The sequence below is a fragment of the Brachypodium distachyon genome, chromosome 2 (assembly GCF_000005505.3).
Source record: "Brachypodium distachyon strain Bd21 chromosome 2, Brachypodium_distachyon_v3.0, whole genome shotgun sequence".
Lineage (NCBI taxonomy): Eukaryota > Viridiplantae > Streptophyta > Magnoliopsida > Poales > Poaceae > Brachypodium > Brachypodium distachyon.
In genome coordinates, this window is record NC_016132.3 from 14,130,454 (window position 1) to 14,157,910 (window position 27,457).

Genomic DNA, 27,457 nt, shown 5'->3' on the forward strand with positions numbered 1-27,457 from the left:
GCGGCCCAACATGTTCCAGTGCACACAGCGGCCCAACCTGATCATGGGCCAGGTATTATCAACCGACCGAAGGGCCCAATAACGAGGGACGAGCGCGCTCGGGTATTTCCTTCCTCCAGAAGCTACCGTAGAAAATAAACCAAACCCTCCCGAAAAAGAAAAATTCCCCCCACGGCCATCTTCTTTCTCGCCCCCTTCTTCTTCCTCGCGCCGAAGCGCACCCCTCTCGCTCCCCTCTCCTCCCCAAGCCGACCCCCCATGGCGCGTCCGAACCTGCTGTGGCAGGATTTGGATGCGGATATCCTCTCCGAGATAGCTGGACACTTGCCGTGTATGGTAGATCGGGTGAGCATGTCCTTGGCGTGGCGGAGGGTCATCCCGCCGCCGCTGCACCAGCGCCAGCGGTTGCTCCCGTGACTCCTCCTTCCTCGTGGGCGCACAATGCCGCTCCCTGCACAGCAGCCGGGGATTTCCCGCAGAGTCATCTCAGACTTGTACTGCGTCGTCCATGGGGAGACCCATCGCCTACGCGTTGCGGGCGACACCGGCGGCGCACGCTTCTTTGGAGCGTACGAGGGCGGATGGCTGTTCCTCGCCCTTCAACATCACCGGGGACACGAGATCGAGAACATCCACAACGGCCGGCGAATTCTCGTGCCCGACTCTGTTACGTGGGTGCGGGTCGAAGTTGGGGAGGAAGAACCCAGCGGCGCTGCCTACCGCGACCCAGAGGCAGGTCCGATGGTCATCTTCGCGGCCGCTCTCTCCTCCTCGCCTGTGGGGTCGGACGCGCCGTGCGTCGCTGCCGCCATCATCCAGAGCGCCGACACGAGCCATTTCCCGCTCATGCCGCAGATAGCTTTCTGGCTCGTCGAGGACGGAGCTGAGCGTCACCAGATCGCGGCGGCGAGGGGTTACGCCCGGTTGAGTTAGGTGCACGCGCCCGTCACCCTGGAGGACGTAGCGCATCAGGGAGGGTTCTTCCATTTCTTGACCAGCGGGGAAAATCTTATCAGCATACGGCAAGAACAAGCGATGGCGATGGGGACGCTTCAGGAGATCTTTCATCTGTTCCAACCCCGGGAGCCAGTTGAATGCGGCGAGAATGAGGTCTTGGCCGGGCGTTATCTTGTGGAGAGCCGAGGAGAACTCCTGCTGGTGGTCAGATGCTCAGTGGTCCAATCCACTTTCGGACACGGCCAGGCCAGCAGGTTCCTCGTGTTTCAGATCACACGGCACCTGCAGCAGCAGCGGCGGCAGGTGGCCACCGGCGGCAAGGTCGAGATTCTGACCTGGACACTCTTGCCTGGCTTGAACGGCCGCATGATCTTCTTGGCACATGGGTGCTCCAGATCTTACGACGTTGCTGATTTTCCCGGCTGCGAGGAGGGCGTCTACTACCTGGACGACACGAGATCACTGAGTCCTACGTTCCGATCATACCTGTGCAGTGACAATGGCATGTGCCCGGGCAATGGCGACAGCATCCGCCGATTGTTCCAGTACCGAGCGGCGTCAGCCAACTCTTCTCCGGTTTGGTTCCTGGCTTAGATCACCCCCCTGACGGATCGACCCCTGAAACGCGGACAGGTTATGCTCGGTGTCTACTGTTACCTGTACTTGACTAAACGTTGATTACGTGCATTATGTTGCAACCTGTGCTTGTGCATTACTCCGTATGTTAGTACATGACAACTATTACAGAACGAATGATTTGATACATTCTTATCGTATGAAGTCTTTCTTAATATCCCTACTTCCACAAAAACAAGCCATTGTTGAGTATGTGCTAATCAGTAGGTTATCTCAGCTTCCCATAGATCGACAAGCACACAGGTTTCATTACAGAATGCAGAATGAATGATTTGATAGAAGCTAGACTTTTCTTGAGGCCATTGTTGAGTCAGTAGGCACCCTATTACAAGAACAGCAAAGCAAACAAACTCTATGTACAGTTTCGATATATATTTCAGCGTGTCTCTTGATCTCAAGACCACAGTGGTCTCTTGGGTTTTGCATCATTCACCATCTTCAGGGCAGAGCCAGATTACCCGCTGAGCCTACTTAGGATCTCCTGATCTTGACCTTGAGAGTCCATTGTAGCCTGCCTTCTAGCCCCTCGGCAAGCAAAGGGGCAACAGCTCGATTCTTCAAGGGATCATAGTGCAGAGCTAGGTGCATCTTGTCTGGATTATTGAGTTGCTTTGCCACCTGTCAGTAAAGTTGTGAATGTTGCTACAGTTTGAAAATTTTGAATAAATATGGGATGGGAGAACTGGAAGGAACCTCACAAACAATTTCAGCCTTCATTACATGTGTGCGTCTTCAGAGATTAGCCGCCTCAATACCACCAGGATTCCCAAACTCGGTGGAATATACTAACCAAGAGAGCATTATCGAGCCACTTTGCTGCTGTTTCATTACCCCTTCAGTTTATCTTCCTGTTGCTGTTTACCCAAAATCCACTAAAGACAGCTCTGGACTGGCATTGTGTTAAAAAAAATGAACAGGCGAGGTCATTGTACTAAGAATCTAAGACCTCTCATCTACGACCCTGCAGTTGATTGAAAAAAGAACTACTGATGCACAACCTACCCAAGCATTGTCATCTTCCTTTGTAACTTTTTTGACAATCTCCTCTTCATGTTGGTAAAACTGATCAAAAAAATAAAGGACTTGTAAGCCTGCAAAGTAGTTATTTACACTGCAACTCCACAAGAAGCATACTTGAGTAGTGACGAAATCGATGAACCACAATAACTTCAACAGAATTTGAAGTAATGCAATAACTATTGCAAGACTGGTAGTACAATTCGTGTATAGATATATACTAGAAGGAATCACGCGCCTTGCTGCGCCCCTGAATATAGCCTTTCTTTTACTTGTGCAGCCTGTTGTTAAACATCTTTTGGTGGGCCTATTTTTCCATTTTGGCTGATTAGGTGAAGTTACAACAATGAACCAACCATATAAACAGAGGAGTTATCCACTACAACACCAACAGTACACAAAATGCAACGATACAGTCATAGAGCAGAAATGGAAACTAAAGAGCATGAAGTACAAATAGAATACGTTTAGTTCCTAAAATCGCTGTAGGTTGCAGCGGGGAGGCCTCACCACAACCTATTTTATACCATGCTATATAGCGTTTTATTAGAGCTGTTTGGTACTCCAGAATGAAGCTAACCAACTAAAAATCTTTTCTTATCGAGCTAGCCTAGAAGTATCACCTGTAGCGTCTGGGTATCTCAAATAATTGGACTCAAGCCAGTCTCTCCCGTAGCCCCATTGATCATACCATAAGTCTTATCATAAGGATATATATAACCAGGAACATTTCTCTTATATTTAAATGTCTGACGTGTACAACAAAGCCAACAAAATAAGCAGGACCTAACAACCTCCAAGAGCTAAGCTAGCCATTCTTTCGATGGAGTCATCTGGATTGACCACCCGTTAATTATTTGGCTGTCAAATGAAGTTATTATGTTCCTAGTGCCTTTAGCCGGTCCTTTTCAGAAAAGGCCTTCGTAGGTTCAGCTGACTTCCTTGTAAAATCTCATTATCATGTATAAGGCAGAGATAGAAAGATTACATGCCACTAACCAGTGATAGCTACTATAAGATTAAAAGAAGAAAGAAAGAGCATGTGTTCAGGCACAACCAGAAAATAAATCACCAAAGATCGTAACTTTAGGCTTTTAGACTTCTAGATAACAATTTGCTTGTTCTTAGCCTGTTGCCGAACTAATCTGATATGCTATTTGTTGTTGTAGAATTCGGGTTGATTCACTGGTAGCTGCTAATGGTGAAAACTAATCTGATATGCTAGCCAGTAATCCGATGTAATACTCATCCAAAATTGCCAAGGACTCACGGTGAACAGATCGATGCTTTACTCAAACAAAGTCAGTTATGAAATCTGGTGTCTTGACTCTTGACTAAATATAGCCTGAGAAAATCATTACTGCTATTATTTCCAGGGAGGACAGAGCCATTTGGAAGACTTTGCGGACCTCTTGTAAAATCTATCCATTCTGCCCAAAGAGAAGTTAACATCCTCTTCGGAGGCACAGATTACATAATGCATACGATTAAAAAAACATGGTTCAAATCACTGTAAAACACAACACCACAGAATGCAGTAAGCCAATAATGCAATTATTACTCAGAACAAAACACAGAATGCAGTACGCCAATAACATTGTACAGACTGGCCAGGATGCCCAAACTCATTTCCCATGAAGTTAAGATAATATACCCTTCGCTCCCTAAACCCATGGTGAGAAGCCTGATCATGTTATGCCATGCCATGCCACGATCAAATGCGAGGTGTTGAAGGTCTGTCCAGAGCCATGAAAATCATACATATCCTGCACAAAGAAAGGTTAGGACGTTCATGCCATTCTGTTCTAGATCAATAATTTACAGCACAGAACAAGTATCAACTGTCCTGAAACAAAACCGCAAAGGTATGAAAAATAACTAAAGTTCCTAAACAAGTACAAGATGGGGCACTTATGTTCACTTTGGAGTAACAGTTTCCTTTTGAATATTTCCCGAGTCACTAGTTCTTAGTGAAAGTACAACTTAAGAAGAACATTGGATCTATAGAAGCGTATCAAACAAAACATCCACCTGATACACCATCAAAAACAAAACAAAAAAAAGGATCCTGAAACATATTCACGGCTATGTCAACGGAGCCGCGACAGGCGCCCGCCACGGAGCCGCGGTCGGCGTCGGCGGGGAGGAAGGAGGAGTGCTCCTAGACGTCGTCAGGGAGTGGGTCGGGGCCAGGCTATGTCTAATCGGCGAAGGCTGGGACGGGCCGGTGGAGCGCGTGGTGGGGAAGCGGCGGAGCTGGGGGCAGCGGCGGCGGCGGTGGGCAAACCTAGCCGGAGTCCCGAAGAGAGAGGGAAGCGGTGGGACGGGGAGAGAGAGGGGCGATCGCCCACACATACAGTATTTTCCATATCCTGACAGATCGGGCCCACCCGTCAGAACTCAAGATGACTTGGTGGCCAGTTTTTTTTTTTTCAGATGTCCTCCACCCCTATTTCCTTCCCGCAGGCCGCAGTCCATCTTGTCCTTTGCCCGGTCAAATTCGTCGATCCTCATCAGGCGCTACAGCCCATCGGGCGATTTGGGCCTCCGGCCGTCGGGGGCGGGTGCGGGTGCGGGCAGGGATGTGTGTTTGGAAATAAACGTTAATAAGTGTTTTTTTCATTCGCTAAAAAAAGTGTATTTTTTCAAAACCTCTAAAAAAAGTGTTTTTTTTTCAAAAGAGAAAAATAAAATTAATGATGTTTGTTTGGAAATAAATAAAAGAGGAGCCTGGGATAGTGGGATGTTAGCTACAGCCTAGCTTTCCCGAAACGAACGTACGCGCCGATCGATCTCATCCCAAGTAGCAATTAATTAAGAGACGTCAGATGATCCTTTCCTGTTGGACCCACGGTGACCCGTCCGGTCCAATTCCATTCCAACCCATTGGTCGCACGCTCACGACAACGTACCTAGGAGTAATTACTGAGACCCGTCACGATCCTTCTTTTCAAACTATCCAGCAAGAGCCGTCGTGATCTTCGTCCTAAACTTGATTTGCTTGTTGATTAATCCCATGGAGAGTCTAATCAAGCCAAGCTCGACCGACCGTGTCGTATGGCGGTGTTATCTGCACTTGACGCCGATGAGAACAATTGGAAAAGCAAGACATCGCTACTTCGTAGCTGCCTAGCAAGAGTGTCTATTTCTCATCAGTCGTCTAAGAAATAGTTATTTCTTAGTCAACAATCGTAACCATCCAATCAAGATTTTCTTATCCATCGTACCTACAATAATCTTACACTCAGTGATTGAATCAAAAGGTTGTTATTATCGATTGAGAAATAGTTATTTCTCAGTCGCCTAAGAAATAGCAAAACCGTAAAAACATTGTTATCGCTTGCATTTTAAAAAATAATGTAAGATTCCAGGTCTTGTTTTGAGACTTGCTAGGCAGGACTGAGTCAATCGTTGTGTTAGGATTGTTTTACATATTACTCTGTACCGATCAAATGTAAGGTTTTTGGCCTTGTTTTCTCTATAAATGGGGTTCTTTCTTTTTTCTTTATAAAATGCAGGAACAACCAGCCATTTCGAAGTTCTAAAAAACAAGGCGAGGCCTCTCACGGTGACCGTATAAAGAAAAAAGAAAGAACCCCATTTATATGCCGGCACAAAAAAACTGTACTTCGTATTACATAAATATCTAAGCGGAAAAAAAATCTACGCTTGCTCTGACGTGGATCAATTATTATGAGAAAGAAAAGAGCAAGCTACTCCTACCGTGTATCCTCTCCGGAACACTACGACGATCACTATTGCTGCTATCCACGTCAACACTTGCACTTGGTCGATATGAGCCATGCGCTTGTGTCGTAGGCTGGAAGAAACATGGACAAATTAATCAAGCTAGGTCCTTAGCTACAGTGAGGATTAATTAAGGCAGACATGGATGTATGATATGATTGCATGACCAGACTCATTTTGTACCACTAATTACAAAGAGTAAAAGCTTGGGAAATTAAGGATCCAGGCCGAAGCGCCGAAGAGTTGGTGAATCGAAGGAGATGTGTATGGTAATGATCGTACGTTCCAATTAATCTTGGAGCATACGCTCTCAACGTCTGGATCTGATTTTAAGGAGCCATGAGAGGTAGAACTATTTCATTTGAAGGTCTAAATGAACTTGCTAGACGATTTCTTGTACGGAGATAAGCTAGTATTCTTAGTTTAGTCTTAGTGACGATCCTAACTACCACTACGTATGTTCCTAAATATAAGGTTATAGCTTTGTCCTGAGTCAAATTATCTTAAGTTTGACTAAATTTATAAAAGAATAATTAATATTTATAATATCAAATAAGTATAGTATCAAGATATATATTGTGAAGGATCTCATAAAACCAATGTTGTTAGATTTTTCTGTAAACTTGGTCAAATTTTATGTTTGACTTAGGAGAAAGTTAAAACATTTAGAACCAAGAGAGTGGCTAATTGCTAGAAAAAAATCAGAATAAGGTGCACAAGCTATTAATAAGTATTACTAAATTTTACATATTTGCTATTTAAAGTTTGAAGGAATATACAAATCAAGCTAGCTAAGTCCATGCTATGCAGTGAAGATTAATTAAGGCAGACTTGGATATATGATATGATTGCACGGTCACATTAGTCTGTGGCCACTAATATAATGAGTAAAGCTTGGGTAAGGATTAAGGAGAGTTGGTGAATTGAAGAAGACGGAGAACGACCGTACGTTCCAACTAATTTGATCAAGTCTTTAAGCAGTAGCCAGCTAGCTAGAAGAAGGTCGAAATGCAGTAGCTAGCTGGATTTCTTTGGTTTTGATTTGGACGAATCCATGGAAATAAGAGTTGTACTTATTTTGATCAAGCTTATAAAAAGAATACCAGCATCTATAATTCTAAACTAGCTTTTTTAAATTGATATATATCTTCGTAGTAATACTCATTTGGAGAGATCCAAAGAAATAAGAGTACTTATCGTAGATATTAGTACGGAGTATCTATAAATTTTGAATTGTCTTTTTTTTTAACTTAGAACAAACTTAAAACATTTTACATTTAGAAACGAAGATAGTACTCGGTACAAAGTAACTTAAAGACAAGTAATTTAATCATCAGCTGCATGCTCTGTTACACACCCCGATAATTACATACTCCGTACCAGTAAAGAACTTGAACGATTTTACCAATCAAACAGTGATATATGCAAAAGAACACCCTGGATCAGACTGATATAAAAACTTAATCAGCTGGCTACAAGCTCTGTTACCAACTCCAATGACGTAGCAATAAAGAACTCGATCAGATTTATCTCCCTTATCTCAATCACACAGTACAATTCATGCAAAATAACACGCCACATCGATCAACTTCACCAAGTTTGCAAAGAGTGACTCCGGTAGCTAAGAACAGTGGGGAAAAAAGGGGGACGGTAATTAGAGCGGGTGATAGGTCCGCCGGAACGCGGTGGCGCTGGCGAAGAGCCCGACGAGGTCCTGCTTGTACGGGAGGAACGTCCGCCGCCTCCCGCCATTGCCGCCGCCACCGCCGGCGGCACCGGCCTTCGCGTAATAGCTCCAGGCAACATCGCCGCCGCCACCGCCCCTCGCCTTGCGCTCGGAGCAGCCGCCGCCGGCGTCGAAGAAGACGAACTTGTGCTTGCCGTCGCTGTGGCTCCGCCCGAGCCCGACGAGCCGCAGGACGGCCGACCCCGTGGACCCGCTCTTCCGGCAGCGTGGCGCCGGCGACTGGGCGGCCATCGTCCCCGGCTCCGGTGCCCCGCGGCGCGGCGGCGACCGCGGCTGGCCGAAGACCGGGTACTGCCGGGCGGCAACGATCCGTCGGCTGCTGCAGGGGAATAAGACGCCTACGCCGCCGGCCGCTAGTGCTAGAGGCGCAGCCACGGAGAAGGTGAACTCGCCGCCATCGTCGCCTTGATCCATGCTCGACATATATAGCTTTGCTACTCCTACTTAGATTGGTAGATTATTGAGGCTTCAGCTTCTTCTGCCGCGCTTGTGCAATTTCCCAAGCCATGGCTTGGCTGTCTGTCTGGGTGGCTAGCTCAGCTCAGCTCCCCCTCTCAACCCGGAACCACGGGCTTTACTTATACGAGAAGCCCTCTGTGAGTTACAGTAGGAGTAAGCCGTAAGCTTCTCCAATGCACGGTGCACACGGGAGCTAGCTAGATGCTTGCTTGCATGTGGCTGTGGTGCAACCGAGGCTGATCTCAACCTTTGATTGCGACCTCGGACAGCTCAGATGTCCAGCCGGGTGTGGTTACCCATGATCTGCGTAAGGCTGAAGCAGGGTTTGACTAGCCATGTCATGCATTTCTTTCTTTAGAGTTGCTACTGATTACTGATTAGCAATTCTGAAAAACAACAGTAGCAATGGTCTGAAAATTGTTTAGTACAGTACCAACCAACCTCGGAAACCAATGGAACTTGTTGATGTACTAGTAAAGCCACTTGAATCGCCTGCAATGGCTAGTACGTCTATCGGGCTACGGTTATCCAAGGAGTGTGAATGTATGCGACCTGAGTTTGGGTGGATAAAACTGAACACTGAAGCCTCCAAGACAGTGAGTCCCCCGGGTCGCCTTTCTCTGGCGTGGGAAACCCTAGCCGCCGCCGGCCTAGGGCCTCCTCGCCCTCTCCCTTGCGCCGCTGTCACCGGAGGGGGTGCCGGCTAAGCCGTGCACGTCCTGGGATGGTGGCGGCGGGGCGGCCTCCTCTCGTCGACTGCTGGCGCGCTCCCTGCTGCGGTGCGTGGTGGTGTAGGTGTCGGCCGGGCGCGGCGCGGGCGGCTGGGCGGCGGCGGGCCCCGGTGCTGCCGGGCGTTGGTGGCCATGTCCGGCCGCGGATCTGGCGCCGGAGAGTGGTTGTGCACCGGATCTTGCCGGCGGACGGCCTAGCCAGCCTCGATGGCGAACGGCGGGCTCCTCGGAGGCGTTTCCGGCTGCAAATCTGGTGCAGTCGCTCGTCTCCCTTCCCCGTGCGTATGGCTGTGGCTCGTGTGGCTTCTCGCCGGCGTTGCTTCAGCGGTGGATGCCGGGACGGCGGTTCCGGGTCGCGTCTTGGTTGTCTAGGCCGCCGATCTAGCGTTTTGGGGCGCAGATTGGTCTCAGTCAAGCAGAGAAAGGATGTCGAGGCGGCGGCCTCGCAAAGGGAGTGAAGGCGGCTGCTGCGTGGGGCGCGGTCGGGTTCTGGGCGTGGGGGCGGCGGCCCTGGAAAGCGTTGGTCCTCAGGAGGTCTGATGCAATGGTTGATGCCGGGTTCTTGAGTTGCGCCTCACGTCCTCCTGCGTCAAGGCGGCCCAAACCTACTCCTCTTCGCGGATTTGGTTTCTCTCCCCTTCGTGTGGTGGTGGCGAGTGCGGTTCGGTGGTGCGGGGCTCTGTCGATGTTTCTTCCGTGCTCCTTTGGAGCCCGTCAAGGTCCTTCGGCCCTCTCTGGGGAGTCATGCCGGATCTGGCTTGCTCAGTGGAAGGGCGATGTGTGCTTCGATATGGCGGGGTTCTTCTTCGGTTCTCCCGTTGGTGTGTTGGCGTGTAGGCGGAGCGTTTGTTCGTTGTGTCGTTCCTCCTGTTGACTGTTAGGGGCTTCGTCCTCTTGTATCTGGTTTTTGTCCGGTTTTCCCTAATAAACCGGGCAACTCTAATTCTTCTATAATGAAATGCAGGAACCCCTGCCCCTTTTGAGGTGTCCTCAAAAAATAAAACTGAACACGGATGGTGCGGTTGATGCTCGCTTGAAATTTAGCAGGGTCGGGAGTTGTAGTCAGGAATGAGGCTGGGCAATTTGTCACGGCAAAATGCAGGTATACATGAGCATCCGTGACCGGCGGGTTCATAGTTTCACTTGCTGCGAATGATTTTTTTTTTGACGAAACGCAGCGATCCATTTTATTGTCAAAGAGGGTCGCATAGCGGTCCGGGAACAAAGTTTAGGAAAAGAAAAAGAAGAGAGGAGGGGGGAAAACAGAACAAAACTAAGAAGAAAGCTAAAGGGACTGACTACGGCACAGTCGGCTGAGAAAACAAATTTCTCAGTCGACGGGCCAGGCAAGTTCCATGTCGTGTGTGTGTGTGTGAGGACCGGTGCATGCATACATGCATGGGTGTGTGTGGACCTGTACATGCATGGGTGTGCCTGTGTGTGGATTGCGTTTTTTCAGCTCGTGTCACGACGTTGCAACCGCAAAAAATAAGCACATGAATTACGGTTGCAATTATTAAAATATAAGTTGCAGTTCCAAAAGTCAGTGCAAAAATTTCGCTTGCAATTTATGAAAAGACATAGAGTTGCAATCTTTTTAAAAATACACTTGAAGCTATTAAACTAATTTGCGGTTGCAAAAATTCAGCACACAAATTTCGCTTGTAATTTATGAAAAGATACCAAGTTGCAGCTGCAAAAAAGAAAACCTGAAAACTCGAAGTGTGCGGTTCTTTAAAAAATAAAGATATGAAAAAATATGTCAACTAATCCCTCCGATCCATATTAATTGTCGAAATATTACATGTATCTAGACGTTTTTTAGACATAGATACATCCATATTTATACAAATTTGAGACAATTAATATAGATCGGATGAAGTACTAGCATCACTGCGCCATTATTAATTTAGAAACATGCAACTTGCCCTACTCTTAACACAAGACATGCATATCAGAAACAAAAGTAAAACAAAATAGAGAGGATAATGAAAACAAAAATAAACAAAAAAAACGAAAAAGAAAAAAGAAACAACAAAAAAAAGAACAAAATAAACAGCAAAATGAGCTCCCAAGAATTCGAACCTGCAACCTCCAATTGATGGCAAAGCGTACTAACCACCAAGCCAACATGCTGTTATTGTGCATGTCCGGTTGTTCGGTTATTTATTTTTTACCAGTCGTCTGACAACAAGCACGAATCTTGCTGGTTCATCCAACGGTCCACACCGTCGACTGAGAAATACAATTTCTCAGGCGACTGAGAACTAGGAAATCCGAAAGCTAAAACTAATCAAGGTACATCGTCTAGTCCAGAGTAGAGCATGCCAATCCTGCGCCTGCTTGCTTCCAAGCCGCGGGCTCCTCCTTGATTATGCTGAGAACATCATTCTTGGACCTAAGTTTGTTTTGAAAGATTTGACGATTCCGTTCTTTCCAGATTCCCAAAGGACAAGCAAGGAAATTGTCGCCACCGCCTTGCCCATTTGCTTTCCATGCAGCTTGGCACGTTCGATGATGGAGATCCACCACTGTCTGATTGAAGTGAAGGTAGGCCAAGCCCCGGGATTCCAGATACGGCAGCCAGTCCAATCAGCCACCATCCTCCAAAGGTCCGAAGAGAAAGCACACCGCATGCAAAGATGAATGGTTGTTTCCTCGGTCGAGTGGCAGAACGGGCACCATTTGTCGTTAGAGATAACTATCAGAGTGAGAATGTCCGCCGTAGGCACCCGTTCTGTGCAAGGACCCAGCCGAAAAAACGGCATTTCTCAGGGGTCCATATTTTCCAAATTAGGGTCACAAAAGGCTGCCTGACAAGACCGTGAAATTGCGCACTATAGGCCGAATTCGCCGAGCAGGAGCCATGGTCGGTAAGCTTCCACACGATGGCATCAGGACGGTGATCGGAGAGCTGAAAATGCATGACCAGCACCAAGAGAGATCTAAATTCCTGCATCATCGAAGGCAGGAAACCTGCCCTGATGTCAAGGATCCAGCGGCTGCCAAGAATCGCCTCACGAACAGATCGCTTCCCCAGGCCTCGTTCGGTAAGCGAATTACCTGTGGGGATTGGCTTGGAATTTGAGTTCAAATTTCTGCCAGAACAGAACGGGGCCTCGACGGGCAGAAACGGTCTACCCGACCGGGCTGGAATCCAGCAGTGGGGGTTCTCTTCTTCAGGCCCGTCGGGCCGAAGTTATATGTAGTGCCATCGAACAATTCCTACTCTAGTTGGGCCAGTTTGTGATGCACCTTCTCACACAGCCCACTAATCCTCTTGGTTGTTCTCAATTTTTTTTAAAAAAAACCCAATCCTCTAGGAAGAATCAGCGTTCTGAATTTCTGATCCTTCTGTACAGAAATACAAGACTGATAAAAAGAGAGTACGTACAGGTGGTAATAAAGGCATGCATTACTCGTAAGGCTTGAGGATCGGCTAAGCTAAGCTAAAGTCACCGAATCAGAGTTGCTTAATTAGAGTCATGAGGTACAGCGAGGCATGCATGTTAACAATAATCAAAAGAGTAAAGTTTCAGGAAGAGTAATGCTAGCTTAGCTGCTACTGTAGAGCTGTTGAGCAGCAGGGAAAGGATTAGAGATGCAGGTACGTTGGACAGCGGCCGTTCATTCACCGGAACTGATGGCGGCTTATTCAGGGCTTTAATTAAGGGAGATGCACCTTGACCAACGTACTGCAAGTGCAACCACAGCTTGACGTTGCTTAAATTGATTAAGTAAGTAGTAACAATCACGCCCTCGGATGATCATAGAGTTGGAGGGACATGATGCTTCACCATGAATTGCATTAGTTTAGCTCCGATGCGTCTGCAATGTTTGGTTCTTCAGTTGATTTCTCATTCTGACGCTTCAACTGAACTGAATACCCGGACAGTACGTACATGTCAACAAGAACTTGCACACAAGCATCTGCTAGAAGTATGTTAAAATTCTTTCGTGTTGTACAAAAGCAAAAGAAAAATTAATTTATGCACACCATAATCACAATCTCAAAAGAAAAGTAAAAAAAAATCAGCATAGCAAGCCACACCAGGGTCAGCGACGTCACAACTTAAGATCTCCACAAACAAGGTAAAACGACCGGCGAGGCAGTTAAACCGGTTAAAATCAGAAGGGGTGATAGCTCCGGCGGAGGGCGCCGGCGTTGGCGAAGAGCCCGAGCAAATCCTGCTTATACGGCAGGAACGACGACGACGTGGACCTCCGGCTTCCTGATCCTCCCCTGCTGTTGCCTCTCCCGTAATAGGAGCTACTCCACCCATGGCCGCCGCTGCCGCCGCCGGAAACTCCCTTGCGGCCGGGGGAGACATCGGCCCCCTCCTTGCGGCCAGGGGAGGAGCCAGCGTCGGCCGCCAGGAACACGAACTTCTCCTTTCCGTCGCTGTGGCTCCGGCCGAGCCCGACGAGCCGCTGGCGCCACCGCAGGACCGACCCCGTGGACCCGCTCTTCTGGCACCTCGCCGCCCCCGGGGAAGAAGAAGGGTGCGCCGCACGCGGCGAGGACCCGGGGGACCACAGGCAGTACGTCTCCACCGACACCCCCTCGAGATCGTCCTGGCCCGGCTGCCGCGTCGACGAGGAGGAAGAGCCACGCTCCGCCAGGAGGAGCTGCGCCAGCGGCACCCGCAACGTCGCCGACTCCGGCGTCTCCTCCTCCTCCGGCGGCGGCGGCGGCGACCGCGGCCGGCCGAAGACCGGGTAGTACATAGGCCGGACGCATCCGCCGCCGAACACCCCGCCATCGCCACCACCGGCAGCAGCGAATTGCGCGGCGGCGGCGAAGGTGAATCCCACCCCCTCCTCCTCCTCCTCCTCCTTCTCCTCCTCTTCATCTTCAGATGCAGCGGCGCTCACCTCGGGTTCTTCTCGAAGGCTCTCTACTCCAGCGGAGCCGCCGCCATCGTCGTCCTCCGCCATGGCTCGCTTGCTCGCTCTCGTCCGATGGCGCCGGGGATATCATAAAGAGGATGCGGTTGCGCTGCGAACCGCGGGACGCACGCAAAGCGCAGGGACGGCCTTGTGGATGACGCGTGGGCCCGGACTCGCATTACGGTTGGCTTGTCAGCGGCTGGAGGGAGCTGTGGCCGGATGGTTGGTCGGTTGGTGAGTGGGCCGGATGACACGTGGCGGGCGGTGAGTGGGCCTGGGACGAACGGAAAGAATTTGGGAGGAGCAAAGGAATTCGAATGCGAACAAGCTGGATGGCAGCAAAGAAATCCTCCAGTGGACTTCAGCAAGAATGGATTATTGGATGCGATCCATCCATGTGCCTTTTCTATCATCTCTTTGCTTTGCTCCGAATGTCCTTTGTAGGAGAGCTTGTATGGTTGTTTATCTGTTCAGTTGACTCACAAATTATACTCCTACTACTAGCTTAGAAAACGAAAATTCCTATTAGAACATGGTACTCACGCATCATGGAATCTGGGCCATTGAATGTCCAATCCGACCGCTACCTTAAATCAGTTTACTAGTACATGAGTACGTATATCCGGTATTCATGGGAAAGTTCTGACAACTTTCAGTGCTTTTTCAGGCTTGGCAGTGCCTTTCTGGCCCAGCATGGCAACGCGCGTTACCCTAGACCGGTACAGGATATCCAGCGATGTTTTGTTTCTAGCCGGAACAGGAAGTCGCTAGTAGGCTAAGGCCTTATTTGAATTTTGGACTGGAACAAGATGTAGTCCGGGTAGCGCTGGGCCGGCACAGGTTGTGTATATGGTCTTGGACCATAACGAAGGAGACGGGCCAGTTCGAAATGGACCTGTTCTTGGACGAAAATTGCTGCAAATTTCAACCCAACAGTTTTATTTTTTAAGACTCAGCATGCAAATCCCCGGCCTGTAAATTACTTCCAGCAATTATTTGGTAGCTTTGTTTTATTTAATTCTACAAATAAAGATCGCCCTATTTTGCCCGACATAGGTTAGCGGGTCCCTAATTTATGTCTCTCTTGCGATGTCCCCTGCCCCATGTTTTCCCTGTGTTCGTTTGAAAAAAAAAGCCTTACCCTCTCTCCCGGGAATTTAACTTCTCTCGGCCGGCAAGTCTCATTGGATTAACGCTCGATCTGTGAGATACAATTCCCGGGCAGCTCTTTCCATAGGGGTCCTTTGTACTTAAATATTGCGGGCTTCTACTCATCCGACTACAGCCAACCGACTACAGGCATAGAGCTCACACCTAAAAACCATGGCTGGTAGTGGTAGGAAGCGCTCGCTGTACCGGTGGCTCGTCGGAGACGAGCCACCACTTCCCTCGTCGCGTCGCCCAAGGAATGACATTTCTAGTAGTGCTAGCCGAGGCACACGTGGCCCGTCTCCTTCATCTCGGACAGAGCTCCGCCACCACCACCGCGGTTGCCTGCCGCTACCCCACGCACCCCGCCAGCTCCTGTGCCTCCTGTCGGGGGCAGCAGCTCCGTGCTCGGCCACCCGCACGCGGCGTCATATGACATGGAGGCTGCCCGTCTCGCCTCCAACGAGACCTACCTCGCCGAACTCTCAACTCGTGAAGCAAGGGAGGAAGCCCGTCGAGCAAGCGACGAAGAACTCCACGCTTCCTTAGCGACCGCCATTGACGACTACGACGAGGAATCTTCGGACGACGACTACGAATCAGAAGAAGAAGACTTCATCGGTGAAGAGAAGCATGAGCCATGGGGGAAGGAGCCTGAAGTGATTTACATTTTATCCGCTGCGGAGTTGGCCATACCAGGAGTTAGGGGCCCGGTACATTTCGAACTGGCCCGTCTATTTCGATATGGTCCAGGACCATATACACAACATGTGCCGGCCCAGCGCTACCCGGACTACATCTTGTTCCAGCCCAAAATTCAAATAAGGCCTTAGCCTACTAGCGACGTTGTTAAATTCGAATGTACCCACCAGATGAGGACCTGGGCCAGCCCAGTACATGGCACTATTCAATACAAAGTAGTGGGCCGAAAAGCTGACAACACATCCTGCATGCATGGGAAAAAGGAGGCAAACTACTGGTCGGTACAACCGATACCACTGGAACCTGTGTTCCAAAAATCCCTGTCCCTTAGAAAATTCTTATCTGTCGGTTGACGAGTTTGGGATAATAGATGCATGATGAAACTTTTTTGGCTTATGGTTTTGTTCGTCCATATCGTATCTTGCTGCATTTGCATTTGAAACATCGGGTGACCAACAAATGAAGTTAATTTGAGCCTGTGCTTGTGGCGTGCCATTGCCGCCATGTTTGATGTGTTTATCGTGATGCTCTGGCTCCAAGTCAATTATGCCTTGCTTCAGTAAGCTGCACGCAGCATTGGATGTGTTAACCATGGAAAAAGAAAACAGTGTCTCTACTAGTGGGTGGACATGTTGCTAGCTGACAGGTTAGCTGGTTGCTTGATCCTTAACCTTAAGATCTTACATGCATTAGTATATAGTGTTACAATAGATTGCCGGAAAGAGATACCCTATCCTCTTCTTCATAGCTTTTTAATAGGGCAAATTGCGCAACGATTTTTTGTGCTTGGGCTGACTGTCTCAACTCCTCTTCAGCAACCTGTTGCGGAGTTGGGCTATTTTCTTTCTCGGGATCCGTACATGGGCCGTCTTACACATCCACTGGCTGAATCCTTACTTTGTTCACCGTCTCAGAAAAAAAAAACGTTTCTGTGTACCAACAGTATTTGTAACTCCAAAAGTTTCTTCTCAAAGTACCAACAGTTATTTCTTTCTCCACGGTAAATTCCTTTTACGAGCTGCAAGCTGTAAATTATCTACTCCAAACGAACTGATAATACAAGCGTAATCGGCAGAACAATAAAAAATGGTGGTAGTGGCAGAAATGCATAAGTAAAACGGTAATCAATTTCAGAACAAACGAGCTACACTACCGGTGAACTAGAGCTAGGTGCTAGGAAGGACAATGGTCAGAGAGAGAATTCTGATTCAGAAGCCTAGCTTTGCTCTGCACGTAATTTTTCAGAGCTTCAGTCCTTCAGAATCGATGGTGCGTCTGGAAGAAAAAAAACACACAAACGGCGCCGATCGTCAAGGAGGACGAGTAGTTAATCCGCCGGCTGCCTTGACGGGGTTTTCTTCGCTGCCGGGAACCTGGAGGTCGAGGCGGCCGAAGCCCCAGTGGCCCGCCCGGTACATCTCCTCCAGCCACGGCGCCAGCTCCTCCTCCGCCTTGGCGAAGCCCTTATCCCCGCTGCCCGCCGCCGCCGTCGCTTCCGGACCCTCTGGCTGATCCACGACGACGACGTCGCGCACCGGCTTCCCGCGCACGGCCCGCGTCTTCCGCCGGCGCCGCCTGGCCAGCCGCCGGCCCACGGCGAGCGGGGCCCTGACGAGAGCCAGGCCCAGCAGGCCCACCACCGCGCACGGGCAGCACCCCAGCGCCACGCAGTCCGCCACCGTCGCCGCCGCGCACGACCGGCACCCGCACCCCACCGCCGGCGCCGCCACGACCGCGCCTTCATGCCGCCGCCGCCGCGGGCTGCTGGTGCTAATCATCGTAGAAAATGCACGCTAATCAAGTGATCGACCAGGGTCAGCTACTAGCCAGCTACTGCTAGGATAGATATCAGGATGAAGAAATGGCAGCGGCGCCATGGCGTGGCACGAGGAGAGGAGGACTCTTTGTAGGTAATTTTCTAGGTTGGATTCAGGTAAAAAGAGAAACGAGTGGGGTGAGATAGGCGTGTCCGGCAGCTAGCCAAGCCCGGGAGAAAAAGGAAGAAGCTTTTCTCATCTCATTCTCACCGTTGGTAAAACGCTCCTTCCTTTCTCTGTAACGAAATCAAAGCAGCGAAAAGGGAAGCCAGGAATTTACTCTTCTCCGTCCCGTTCCCATCTCGTGGGGCAGTAACTCTATCTCACTGACTGGCCATACGCAGCAAGCAGAGCAGAGGCATAGACGAAGAGAGGTGATGGCGTTCGATTTCGCGAGAGGACAGGGTAGCTACAGTGCTCGAAAACTGCAACCTGCGCTTCCCCGCGCTATATATATAGCTTTCGGGCTGGGACAGCACCATAGACCGTAGTACTACTCCTACGCGAGTTAATCATCCATCGTAGTACTCCTACGCGAGGCCAGTCACGCCAGGGATTCAGTGTAGAGACGGCCAGTACTAGCAGCACAGCTGCCAACTCTGTGCTGAATTCTGATGATCATCATCACCTTAATTGTATTTTCATTTCACTTCCATCCATGACATCACTTCATGTATTGAGACTTCGGTCATCAGCTGTAATTAGCTAAGTAGGAGTACTATACATGCAGAGGTTTGACTCTCAGGAAAAAACTCAGGGAAAATGGGTTGTTCGCGATGCACTAACTGGAATACGATGCCATGACCCGACCCACGGTAGGGCGAAAAGGGAAACCGTCACGGTCTTTGGTCTTTGCGTGGTTGCGTTCGTCCTTCAACCGCGTCCGCAATATTCGAGACGTGGCCTATGTAGCTACGTACTGCACGACATGTGTCTTCATCCAAATCTTCATCGTCCAAATTAAGATACGGGAAAGCTGGGTACCAATTTATCTTCATACAAAATCTAGTGATTGGTACGGCCTAAAAAGTGCAGATGATGGTCTACGTACACACATGCTGCAGGAAGCATCATGGCAATTCGACATCGGCAAGCAAGAGCCTTGCCTTGGCGAAATGCATGCTAGAGAAAATTTTGACCAGTGCAATGCACGGAAGGATCGGATCATCGGAAATTCCGAATTGCAGAGTTGGCAAGCTCGTCCGGTGCACATCCAAGAAAGAAAAGAAAGCCTCCCTTCGCACACTAACTCAAATCCTTTGAGCTCACTCCAAGCACATTAACCGCAAGAAATAAGTACCCTTCGCCTTACCTCCATCTGAATGAATGATCGTGAGGCAAGCAAAGAAACGCACACGCAAGGAAATCGACCGACCGATGTCTTCGTCTTCGTCTTCGTCTTCCTCGGCGGCGGCGGCGGGTGTCCTCCTGGCCCACGCGCGGCCGCTGCTGCAGAGACCGGCGACGACGTCCGTGGCCGGCGGCGGGTCGTACACGGCGGTGTTCGTGGTGCTTGGCGTGATCGCGGCGCTGCTGGTGGTGTCCTGCCTGGTCGGGCAGGTGTGCACCAAGAAGCACCTCCGGCCCCGGCCGCGCAGGGACCGCGTCGCCTACTACGACGACGACCTCGAGTTCGGCGCCGCCAAGATGGAGGCCGCCGCGCCGTCGGCCGTGGTTGTGGAGACGCCGCCGCCGGCAGAGGCAGCGGCATCGGTGGAAACGCGTCCAGTGGCGGCTTGACGTGTACACTCCCTGGTCCCTCATCCTTCAAACTCCGATGTGAAAGAACTTGTCCCCACCTAAATTGTAAAGATTGAATTTGTGATTGTGTAGTCTAATCAGGTTCTAATTAATTACTAATCGCAGCTAAGGTTGTGCCTAGAAACATTTGCACTGTTAGATTTGTTCTGCGTGCTTTTACGGTGTACGGAGTATATGTCACGTTCGAACACAAATTTGGAGAAAACTAGCCAAATAACCGTGATGATGCTAGTGATGAAACAAAATAGACTGCACGATGAAGGCAAATTAAATTAATATTACAAGTTAGTGGCATTTGCTAGTAATTTTATCTGGATTTGATGGCAAACATAGTCATTGTTTTAATCATTTAGTGGTTTCAATTGTTTGTATTAGAAGGACGGGAGACGTTTTTTACAATGGAAGAAAATGACGAACCACCGTCACCAATTGCCTCTTTACTTTTTAAGGAAAATTTCACGGCGAGAACAACGGGTACATAACGTGGATCAAGAGCGCGTCTGAACATGGGGAGGTATCCAAGCAGAAAAAGGCTTTTGGATCAGTGGCGGATCTAGGTTTCTAAGACAGGATGGTCCAATGTATAAACTTTTATCCCAATATAAATTATAACCGGCACATTTTTTACCTCAAACATACTACTAGTATTCAATTTGGGAAGAGAAAAAAAACGGCATTTGGAACAATTTTGCGATAATTTCAATTCGATCAATGAGCAAATCTTAATTCGATTCAATGAAAGACGGAGAAAAATGTCGCCGACTCCGTGTAAGCTGCTTCCCCGTCGCATGCTCGCGTTGATGAAGCGTATGTTTGTCGTCCGCTGGCAGTCAGCGATGATCATGACGAGACATACGATGCGATGTAGCTGCTCATGCTCGTCTGCTCGGCAAAAATACGATACGATATCAACTGCTCGTGATCAATCGTTAGGCTGCTACAAGGCCCGATAACAGAAAGAAAACGAGAACTGGCCGGGAAGATGGGTTATTTGCTCAGGTTGATTCTTCTTTTTTGGTGGATTTAAGATACACTAGTGTATATGCATACGGGCTGTATTTCTGGCCACCCTATGGATCCGCCGGTGTTTTGGATCTTGGATCCTTAAGACTAGTCGGTCGAGAGTTTGAGATACACATATATTTTTGTACTACATTTGGACAACGAGTCGCTTGTCAACCGCTGAATTATAACAAATTATCGAAACATAAACACACTACATATCCCGTCGGATAGGGTCACAACATTATCTGTTATATAATTAAAGGAGTGTCTATTTCTCAATAGTTGACAATCATAGCCGCCAGGTCAAAAGAAATGCATACTTTGTGTTTGCGTCAATCTCGCACATGCCAGTGATTTGATCGGACGGTTGTTAGCGCCGACTTGGAGATAATTATTTCTCGTTTTGATCATGCATGTCTAAGACTGCATGTGATATGTCATTGTTGTTATCATCAATGGCCTGGGTCCAGCTACGCTTTAACGAGCGAGAGAAAATGTTACACCATAATCTACTGCATTATATTGTACAACTAGCGGGGTGACCCATGCAGATTGCGCGGCTAGACTCGTTTAATGGGATGATTTTTTCAGTATTTATAATTTTGTTATCTAATACATCCATTTTGTATATAGTTTTGATGTATTGTGTTTAGATTTGTTCAGTTCTTTTTTGGAATGTTTGATTTGTTGTATTTTTACCTAACCAAAAAAAATATTTCTTGTTTTTAATGGATTTTCTTCGTTTTGTTTAAGTTCATAACACAATATATGGGAGATTAGTTATTTATTTACGGATGATGCAATAAGCATCGACTTTTAATTAGTATTTCTAGCTATTAGACACATCATCCATTGGTATTTACGTGGTTTTTTTTTGTGTTCTTCTATTGTTGTTGGCAACACTCTGTTTTCTTTTCTATTTATTTTTTAAAAATCACCCCCTTGCAGATATTGATTTTCTGTTTGCTCTACCTTCTCTGATCAACATCAAGTCATTTACTGAATTTTCATATGAGTTATGTTTGTGCCATGGCACGAAAGCTTGTTTTTACTATGATTCATATAAGACTGCTCGGATACGGCGCTAAGGATGTGTATCGTCATCCAATACAGCACAAAGCCGTGCGGTACGTCCGGTTTCGACCCGATGTGTATTTTGTTTGTGTTCAGCGAGTTTACTATTTTTACAAAAATATATGTCTCAAGAATAAAATTTCCTACATGGCGGTCTATTCTTCTCATGCGCACTCAGTCACCTGACTCTCCTAGCGTTGTTTGATTGTTTCTCGACTCCTCACTCACCTAGCCGCATGTGCGATTTTGGATCCCACACGTGCCGCCGCTCACCGTCTTATTGCCAACGCTTTGGCCGCCGCCCGTCCGCTCCCACCTCCCGGCCTCTACTCGTTATCATCTGTCAGTCGCCCCCCGTCTCGGCGTCTCCTCCGATCCTCCCTCGCCGGACGATTCTGCCCAGAAGCTCCCTTCCGACTCTGTCGTCCCTCGCCGCCCACAAGCTCCCTCCCGTCCCCGGCGTCCCCTTGAGGTGCCAAAAGGATCAATTCTGTCTGTCTAAATTTTTCCTTCTGGCAATTGTGACTGACGATATGCTAGATTTGCATGAGATCCATCTTGTGGTAAAAGGATCAATTCTACTGTCTAAATTTTTCTCAAGGAGTATTATTGATGTGGGTTGACTAAAGGTTGTAAATACTATGTTTTTTTCGTGCACGTTGTGCTATTTAGGAACACAACAGTATTGTGATTCACATGCGTACTCGGATCACGGATCACCCTACTGGCCTACTGGATATGTCGTGTTAATCTTTGTATTCGTATAGATTTAGGAAAAGGAATCACATGTAAACTCGATATTGTATTTGTTCCATACGATGCTATTGCCTAGCCTGGCTCTGATTGGATTAGTTTGTTGAGACTACTTTACCACTTTTTTCCTACTCTTCCTAGTCCATACGAACTCTCCAGCTAGATATGGCTTTTGCAAAATCTAAAAAAATATGAACCGTATGGTAACTTTTGTAAAATCTAAACCGTAAAATTTCTGCTATTTTAATTAGATATTAGATCCATACCATATTTATGCTTATCTCGGATGACGTCATGGAAAAACCGAAAAAAACTGATGTGACCGCTTGAGAACCAATACTGGTACATAATACGCGAACCAATCAACACAACACTAACAAGCAGGACACTGGTGGGAAGCAAAGTTGCAGAGTCGACTACCACGGGAGAACCGTGATTTTCCGTTCTCCTCAGATTCTGGAAGAAGCGAAGTTCTTGACCATCTCCCCATCGCTCTCCTCCTTGACAACAATTCCAACAGCTCTACACGCGTCAGGGTACAAGGAGATCCTCCGGGCCGAGTACACGCCGCCGTCCCACTCCCTGGCCGCAAGCCGCTCAGCAAGCTTCATGGCCTCAGCCGCCGTCTCGGCAGCGCCAGGGCAGACGACGTCCACGACGCCCATCTCCTTAGCCTCGTGAGCCCTAACCTTCCTGCCCCGGAGAACCACATCCCGGAGCGCGCGCGCGCAGGGGATCTTGGCGGGGAGCACGGCCATGAAGTATCCCGGGGGCGGGAGGACGCCGATGTCGACCTCGCTCATGTAGAGCACGACGCCGCGGTCGGCGCCGGCGCGCATGAGGCGGGTGTCGTGGCAGAGCGCGAGGATGAGCCCCGCGGCGGAGGCGTGGCCGGTGACGGCGGCCACGGTCGGCATGGGCAGTGCCAGGAGGTCTGCGGCGATTAGGCGGAACGCGGCGATGAGGGAGTTGAGGCGTGTGAGGGAGGTGCCGACCCAGGCGGTGTCGAGGCCGTTGGAGAAGAAGCGGCCCTCGGCGACTGTGACGAGGCTGCAGGACCCGGGGTCTGCGGTGGTGGCGATGGAGGAGAGGGCGGAGCGGATCGAGGAGATGAGGGCGTGGCCGAGGCGGTCAGGGTGAGCACGAAGACGCGGCCGCGACGCTCCAAGGTGCACATCGTGGCCGTGGGCGTGCACGTGAGCTGCCACCTCGACTGCGTGAAGCCGTGGGTTGGAGATTTGGATGGAGTAGCGTCTGGTTTTAACACTTGGCAGCAATGGAGAACGCCAGTAACTTGCGTTTGTTTTTACGTGGAGGTCTCGGAACAACCGCAGCCATTTCTAGACGAGTTTGAGGCGGCTGACGGACCGAATGACGGAAGACCAGTTGAGATCACATTGTTTGTTCAGAGCAAGTGAAATAGAGCGGGCAAATTAACAACAAAGCATATGAATTCGGGCGCGATTCTCTCCATCTTTGGTACAAAATGGAACCTGTTATCAATACACTGCTATCGGCCACGGACAGCAGCTTATTTGCCGGATACACGACACACTATACAAGGGTCACCAGTTCCAGCAGTTTATTTATACGGAGTATATGTACACGCCCTGTCAATAGCACGAGCTAGCTGGCTGCCGTCTTTATGGGTTGCCTTGCCTACTCGTCTGCCTTCAGCGACGGCTTCGCCTTCTTCGCCTCGTAATCCTTCACTGCAGCCTTGATGGCATCCTCGGCGAGCATGCTGCAGTGGAGCTTCACCGGCGGCAGCGACAGATGCTTCGCGATCTCACTGTGAAGAACAAGAAGCGTGCTGTAAGTCAGCAAAAGTTTGAAGGATTCACTGTGACTACAATTTTTTCCCAGGAATCACAGGGTTTGACAAGAAGCATAATTAATTGCACACAAATGAGGATGCAACGAGATCATAGTGAACGGCTGCATCTTAAGTCAATGGAACAACTCACGTGTTCTTGATTGCTATCACTTCGTCCATTTGCTTTCCCTTCACCCACTCAGTGGCTGCAAGTGCAAAAGGTTGATCAGACATCGATCACAGGGACAAAGCTTAAAAAGCCTCAGGTGATATGTTCTAGCAGGAGGGAACCATCATCAGATGTAAAAGAAGGCATGTACAGAACAATGACCACCACACCGTATGGTAATCACATCAACAGAAGATGAATAACAGAATTGCATGTACAGAGCAATACACCTTTGTGCATAAACTAAGCATATTTGGCCAGCCATAAAACTGTTACTTTTCGAGACCATATAGATAATTCAGTGAAATTTGTGAACCAAAACCGTGTCTTCAGTCTGTTCAACTGATTCACACTCCACTAAATTACCAACATGGTGCTAACTGCAAACACAATGGAGTCCAGATCATAATATCACAAAGATACAAATAAAAAATCATGACCCTCTATATGCTCCCTCCACATTGCTAGGACCAAACAATTAGCAAAATCATAGAGCAGCAAAATTGACATCACTGGTCATCCGATTGTTATACTTCCTCCGTCCAACAAAAGATGTCTCAACTTTGACTAAATTTGAATGCATCTATCCACTGAGTCATGTCTAGATACATCCAAATTTTGACAAACCTGAGACATGTTTTATTGGACAGAGTGAGGACATGAAGAATTTATCTGTTATTGATGCTCAATGATTCAGACCTGAATGCTTAATGAATTGAATGGCTTAAAAGGGCTTGTGAACAACCGTTGCTCCTGTAGTCCAATTTAACTGTATATTCTGAGGAGTTTATGAAAGACAGTCCACAGATATTTGCAGTTGTCAACAGTTGGATGCAAAATTGTGAACCATTATCCTGACGACCGATATCCTATAGTTTCATTTTTTTTCCCGCGATGATAAGGATAAAACCACAACCCCCTTGATTAGCCTAGACCGACGTATCCGTCAATTTTGAAAAAAAAAACATGAATGCAAATGAAAGCTCGTGTAACTGTCAGATGAGTAGTGATGCGACCAAGTATTAAATTTACTCGTATTCTAGTTTGCAGATACCCTGATGAGATGATCCAATTTCACGTTGGAGGGGGGACCCGAATATCTAGAGGCTAGCCAGAGAGAAATCTAACGGAATACAAATACAAATAGTTGGGCGGTAAAGGTGTGCCGTGCTCACCGACGGAGGATGAGGCGATGGCGGAGCCGCAGCCGAAGGTCTTGAAGCAGGCGTCGACGATCTTCCCCGAGGCCTCGTCGACGCGGATCTGCATCTTCATGACGTCCCCGCACGCGGGGGCGCCCACGAGCCCCGTGCCCACGTCCGCGTCCTCCTTGTCGAACGCCCCCACGTTGCGCGGGTTGCTGTAGTGGTCCACCACCCGCTCGTGGTACCCCCTCCTCGCCGCCCCCACCGCCACAGCGGGCGCCGCGGGAGCATCCCCGCCGCCGGCCGCTCGCGGGGACCGGATCCCCGCGCCGAGGAGCCTCTTCCCCGCCGCGCGCAGCATCGTATCGTCGGTGATGAGAATCCGAGACGAGGTGAGATAGGAGACGTCTCTGGATTCGACTCTCTGTTTCCGTCTGGTTCGGGTAGTCTCCTCGTGTCGCAGAAGCAGAGGAAGTTGTGAATGAAACCAGAGGAAAAGACAGAGTAGCAGAAGGGACTTTATAGTCGGCACTCTGGGGGTGCGACCCACGGGGCAGAGTGATTCGGAGTACTAGGCCCCAACTTTTTCTAGAGGTCACACGTGTAGAGGGTTTAGTCTACCCACGTGGCGGGAAGTAGTGGATGGGCTTGGTGTTGGCGGTAGTGTTGCGCGGCCACGCGGGGGTTTACGTGGGCACGAATGGCTTCGCAGTTGTTGGGCCGCTTTTATTGCCACGTCCAGATTATGGGCTTCAGGTGCGCGGTCCATGTGAATCAGGGGCTTTTTTTAGCGTATCCACGAGCCCACGATTCGTTTGTACAAACAAATGGGTCTATGGATTCTCCCAAAATTTCCTTTTTGCGAGGAGCCTAATTTTTTAAAACTATGTTTCCGTAAAACAAATGTAAGAAAATTAATTTTCGAACGCAAAGGTCCCTCTCACGGTGAAATATCAAAACGATGCCAGCATTTCCTCCTCGTTGTCTACTGACCTTCACTGTTCCAGTGCAGAACAGGCATTAAATCCACCGTGTGAATATTGTTTCTAAAATAAATCTAAACTGACATGAGAAAAGCATTTCTATCCACTGTTTAATTTGGTTGCTGCACCGCCAAAAACCAGTTTTTCAGGTAATTTCTTGCCTCCCACAGATAGAAAGGTGCACTCTCTGCAATTTTCCTAGTGGATCGTGTTGTCAGCTTATTTACACACGGTCTCCAAATTAACTGTCCTGTAGCCACCCAGCAGCAGGCATCCAGCGCACGTGCCAAAAGATGCAGTGCAGGCCCAGGCCTGCTCACTTCTCGGAGACAACAATGCCGCCTTTCAATCCATCTTGCAAAAGGCACTACTACCTGTCCGTTTGCCCACCCTGGAAAAAAATTAAAGTAACTTTAGGCGGGCAGAAAGATGCAACTTGGAACATGAGCTGTCGCTCTCGGTCAGGATTGCATAAAAAAATGGGTAGAGATGGCCATGCAAATGTTGAAGTATTTTTCTCATGCATGTGGAGCCCTTGAAACATAACGTGGCTTAATTTATTTACTTGAACAAGATCAGAGGTTCTACTGCGTGCCGATCTTGGCTGAACATTTCTCTTGTTTCCCCTCAAAGATGTGCGTGCTATGGTTGCTCGCGTCAGATGGAAGAAAAGCAGCTTATTCCAGAAGCGAGGACAGGTCGATCAGGAAGATTTTTCTTCTTCTTCTTCTTTCCCTATCTTCTTTTCAAATCTCTACAGTGACGGCAAACATTGATCCACGTGTGGAGACGAGACAGGCTGCTTTTCTGGAGTGGAGTACGTTAAGCTGTAGGTGTCATCGACCGTAACTGAACTGTCAATTGATCTCCTAATCGCGTGTTCGTTAACCCAACGTTGA

General features: G+C 48.7%; 4 protein-coding genes and 1 pseudogene across 4 annotated transcripts; 1 reads left to right on the top strand and 4 right to left on the bottom strand.

Annotated features, from left to right (window-relative positions):
* Positions 1 to 174: 174 nt before the first annotated feature.
* LOC112270708 lies at positions 175 to 2,211 on the top strand. Its single transcript, XM_024458745.1, has 2 exons — positions 175 to 900; positions 934 to 2,211. Exons 1-2 carry the CDS (start codon positions 442 to 444, stop codon positions 1,549 to 1,551), a joined length of 1,077 nt encoding a protein of 358 aa, XP_024314513.1. The 5' UTR covers positions 175 to 441; the 3' UTR covers positions 1,552 to 2,211.
* A 5,453-nt stretch (positions 2,212 to 7,664) lies between these two features.
* On the bottom strand, positions 7,665 to 8,719 carry LOC100825091. The gene has a single exon (XM_003565847.4). It carries the CDS (start codon positions 8,525 to 8,527, stop codon positions 8,012 to 8,014), a length of 516 nt encoding a protein of 171 aa, XP_003565895.1. The 5' UTR covers positions 8,528 to 8,719; the 3' UTR covers positions 7,665 to 8,011.
* Positions 8,720 to 13,210: 4,491 nt separating this feature from the next.
* On the bottom strand, positions 13,211 to 14,372 carry LOC100825398 (zinc finger protein AEBP2). Its single transcript, XM_010232708.3, has one exon. It carries the CDS (start codon positions 14,230 to 14,232, stop codon positions 13,423 to 13,425), a length of 810 nt encoding a protein of 269 aa, XP_010231010.1. The 5' UTR covers positions 14,233 to 14,372; the 3' UTR covers positions 13,211 to 13,422.
* Positions 14,373 to 22,764: 8,392 nt separating this feature from the next.
* LOC100825705 lies at positions 22,765 to 23,740 on the bottom strand (annotated as a pseudogene).
* A 120-nt stretch (positions 23,741 to 23,860) lies between these two features.
* LOC100837072 (iron-sulfur cluster assembly scaffold protein IscU) lies at positions 23,861 to 26,075 on the bottom strand. Its single transcript, XM_003567813.3, has 3 exons — positions 25,606 to 26,075; positions 24,413 to 24,467; positions 23,861 to 24,237 (listed from the first exon to the last, which is right to left on the bottom strand). The coding sequence occupies exons 1-3, from the start codon at positions 25,934 to 25,936 to the stop codon at positions 24,105 to 24,107; spliced, it is 519 nt and encodes a 172-aa protein (XP_003567861.1). The 5' UTR covers positions 25,937 to 26,075; the 3' UTR covers positions 23,861 to 24,104.
* Positions 26,076 to 27,457: the final 1,382 nt, after the last annotated feature.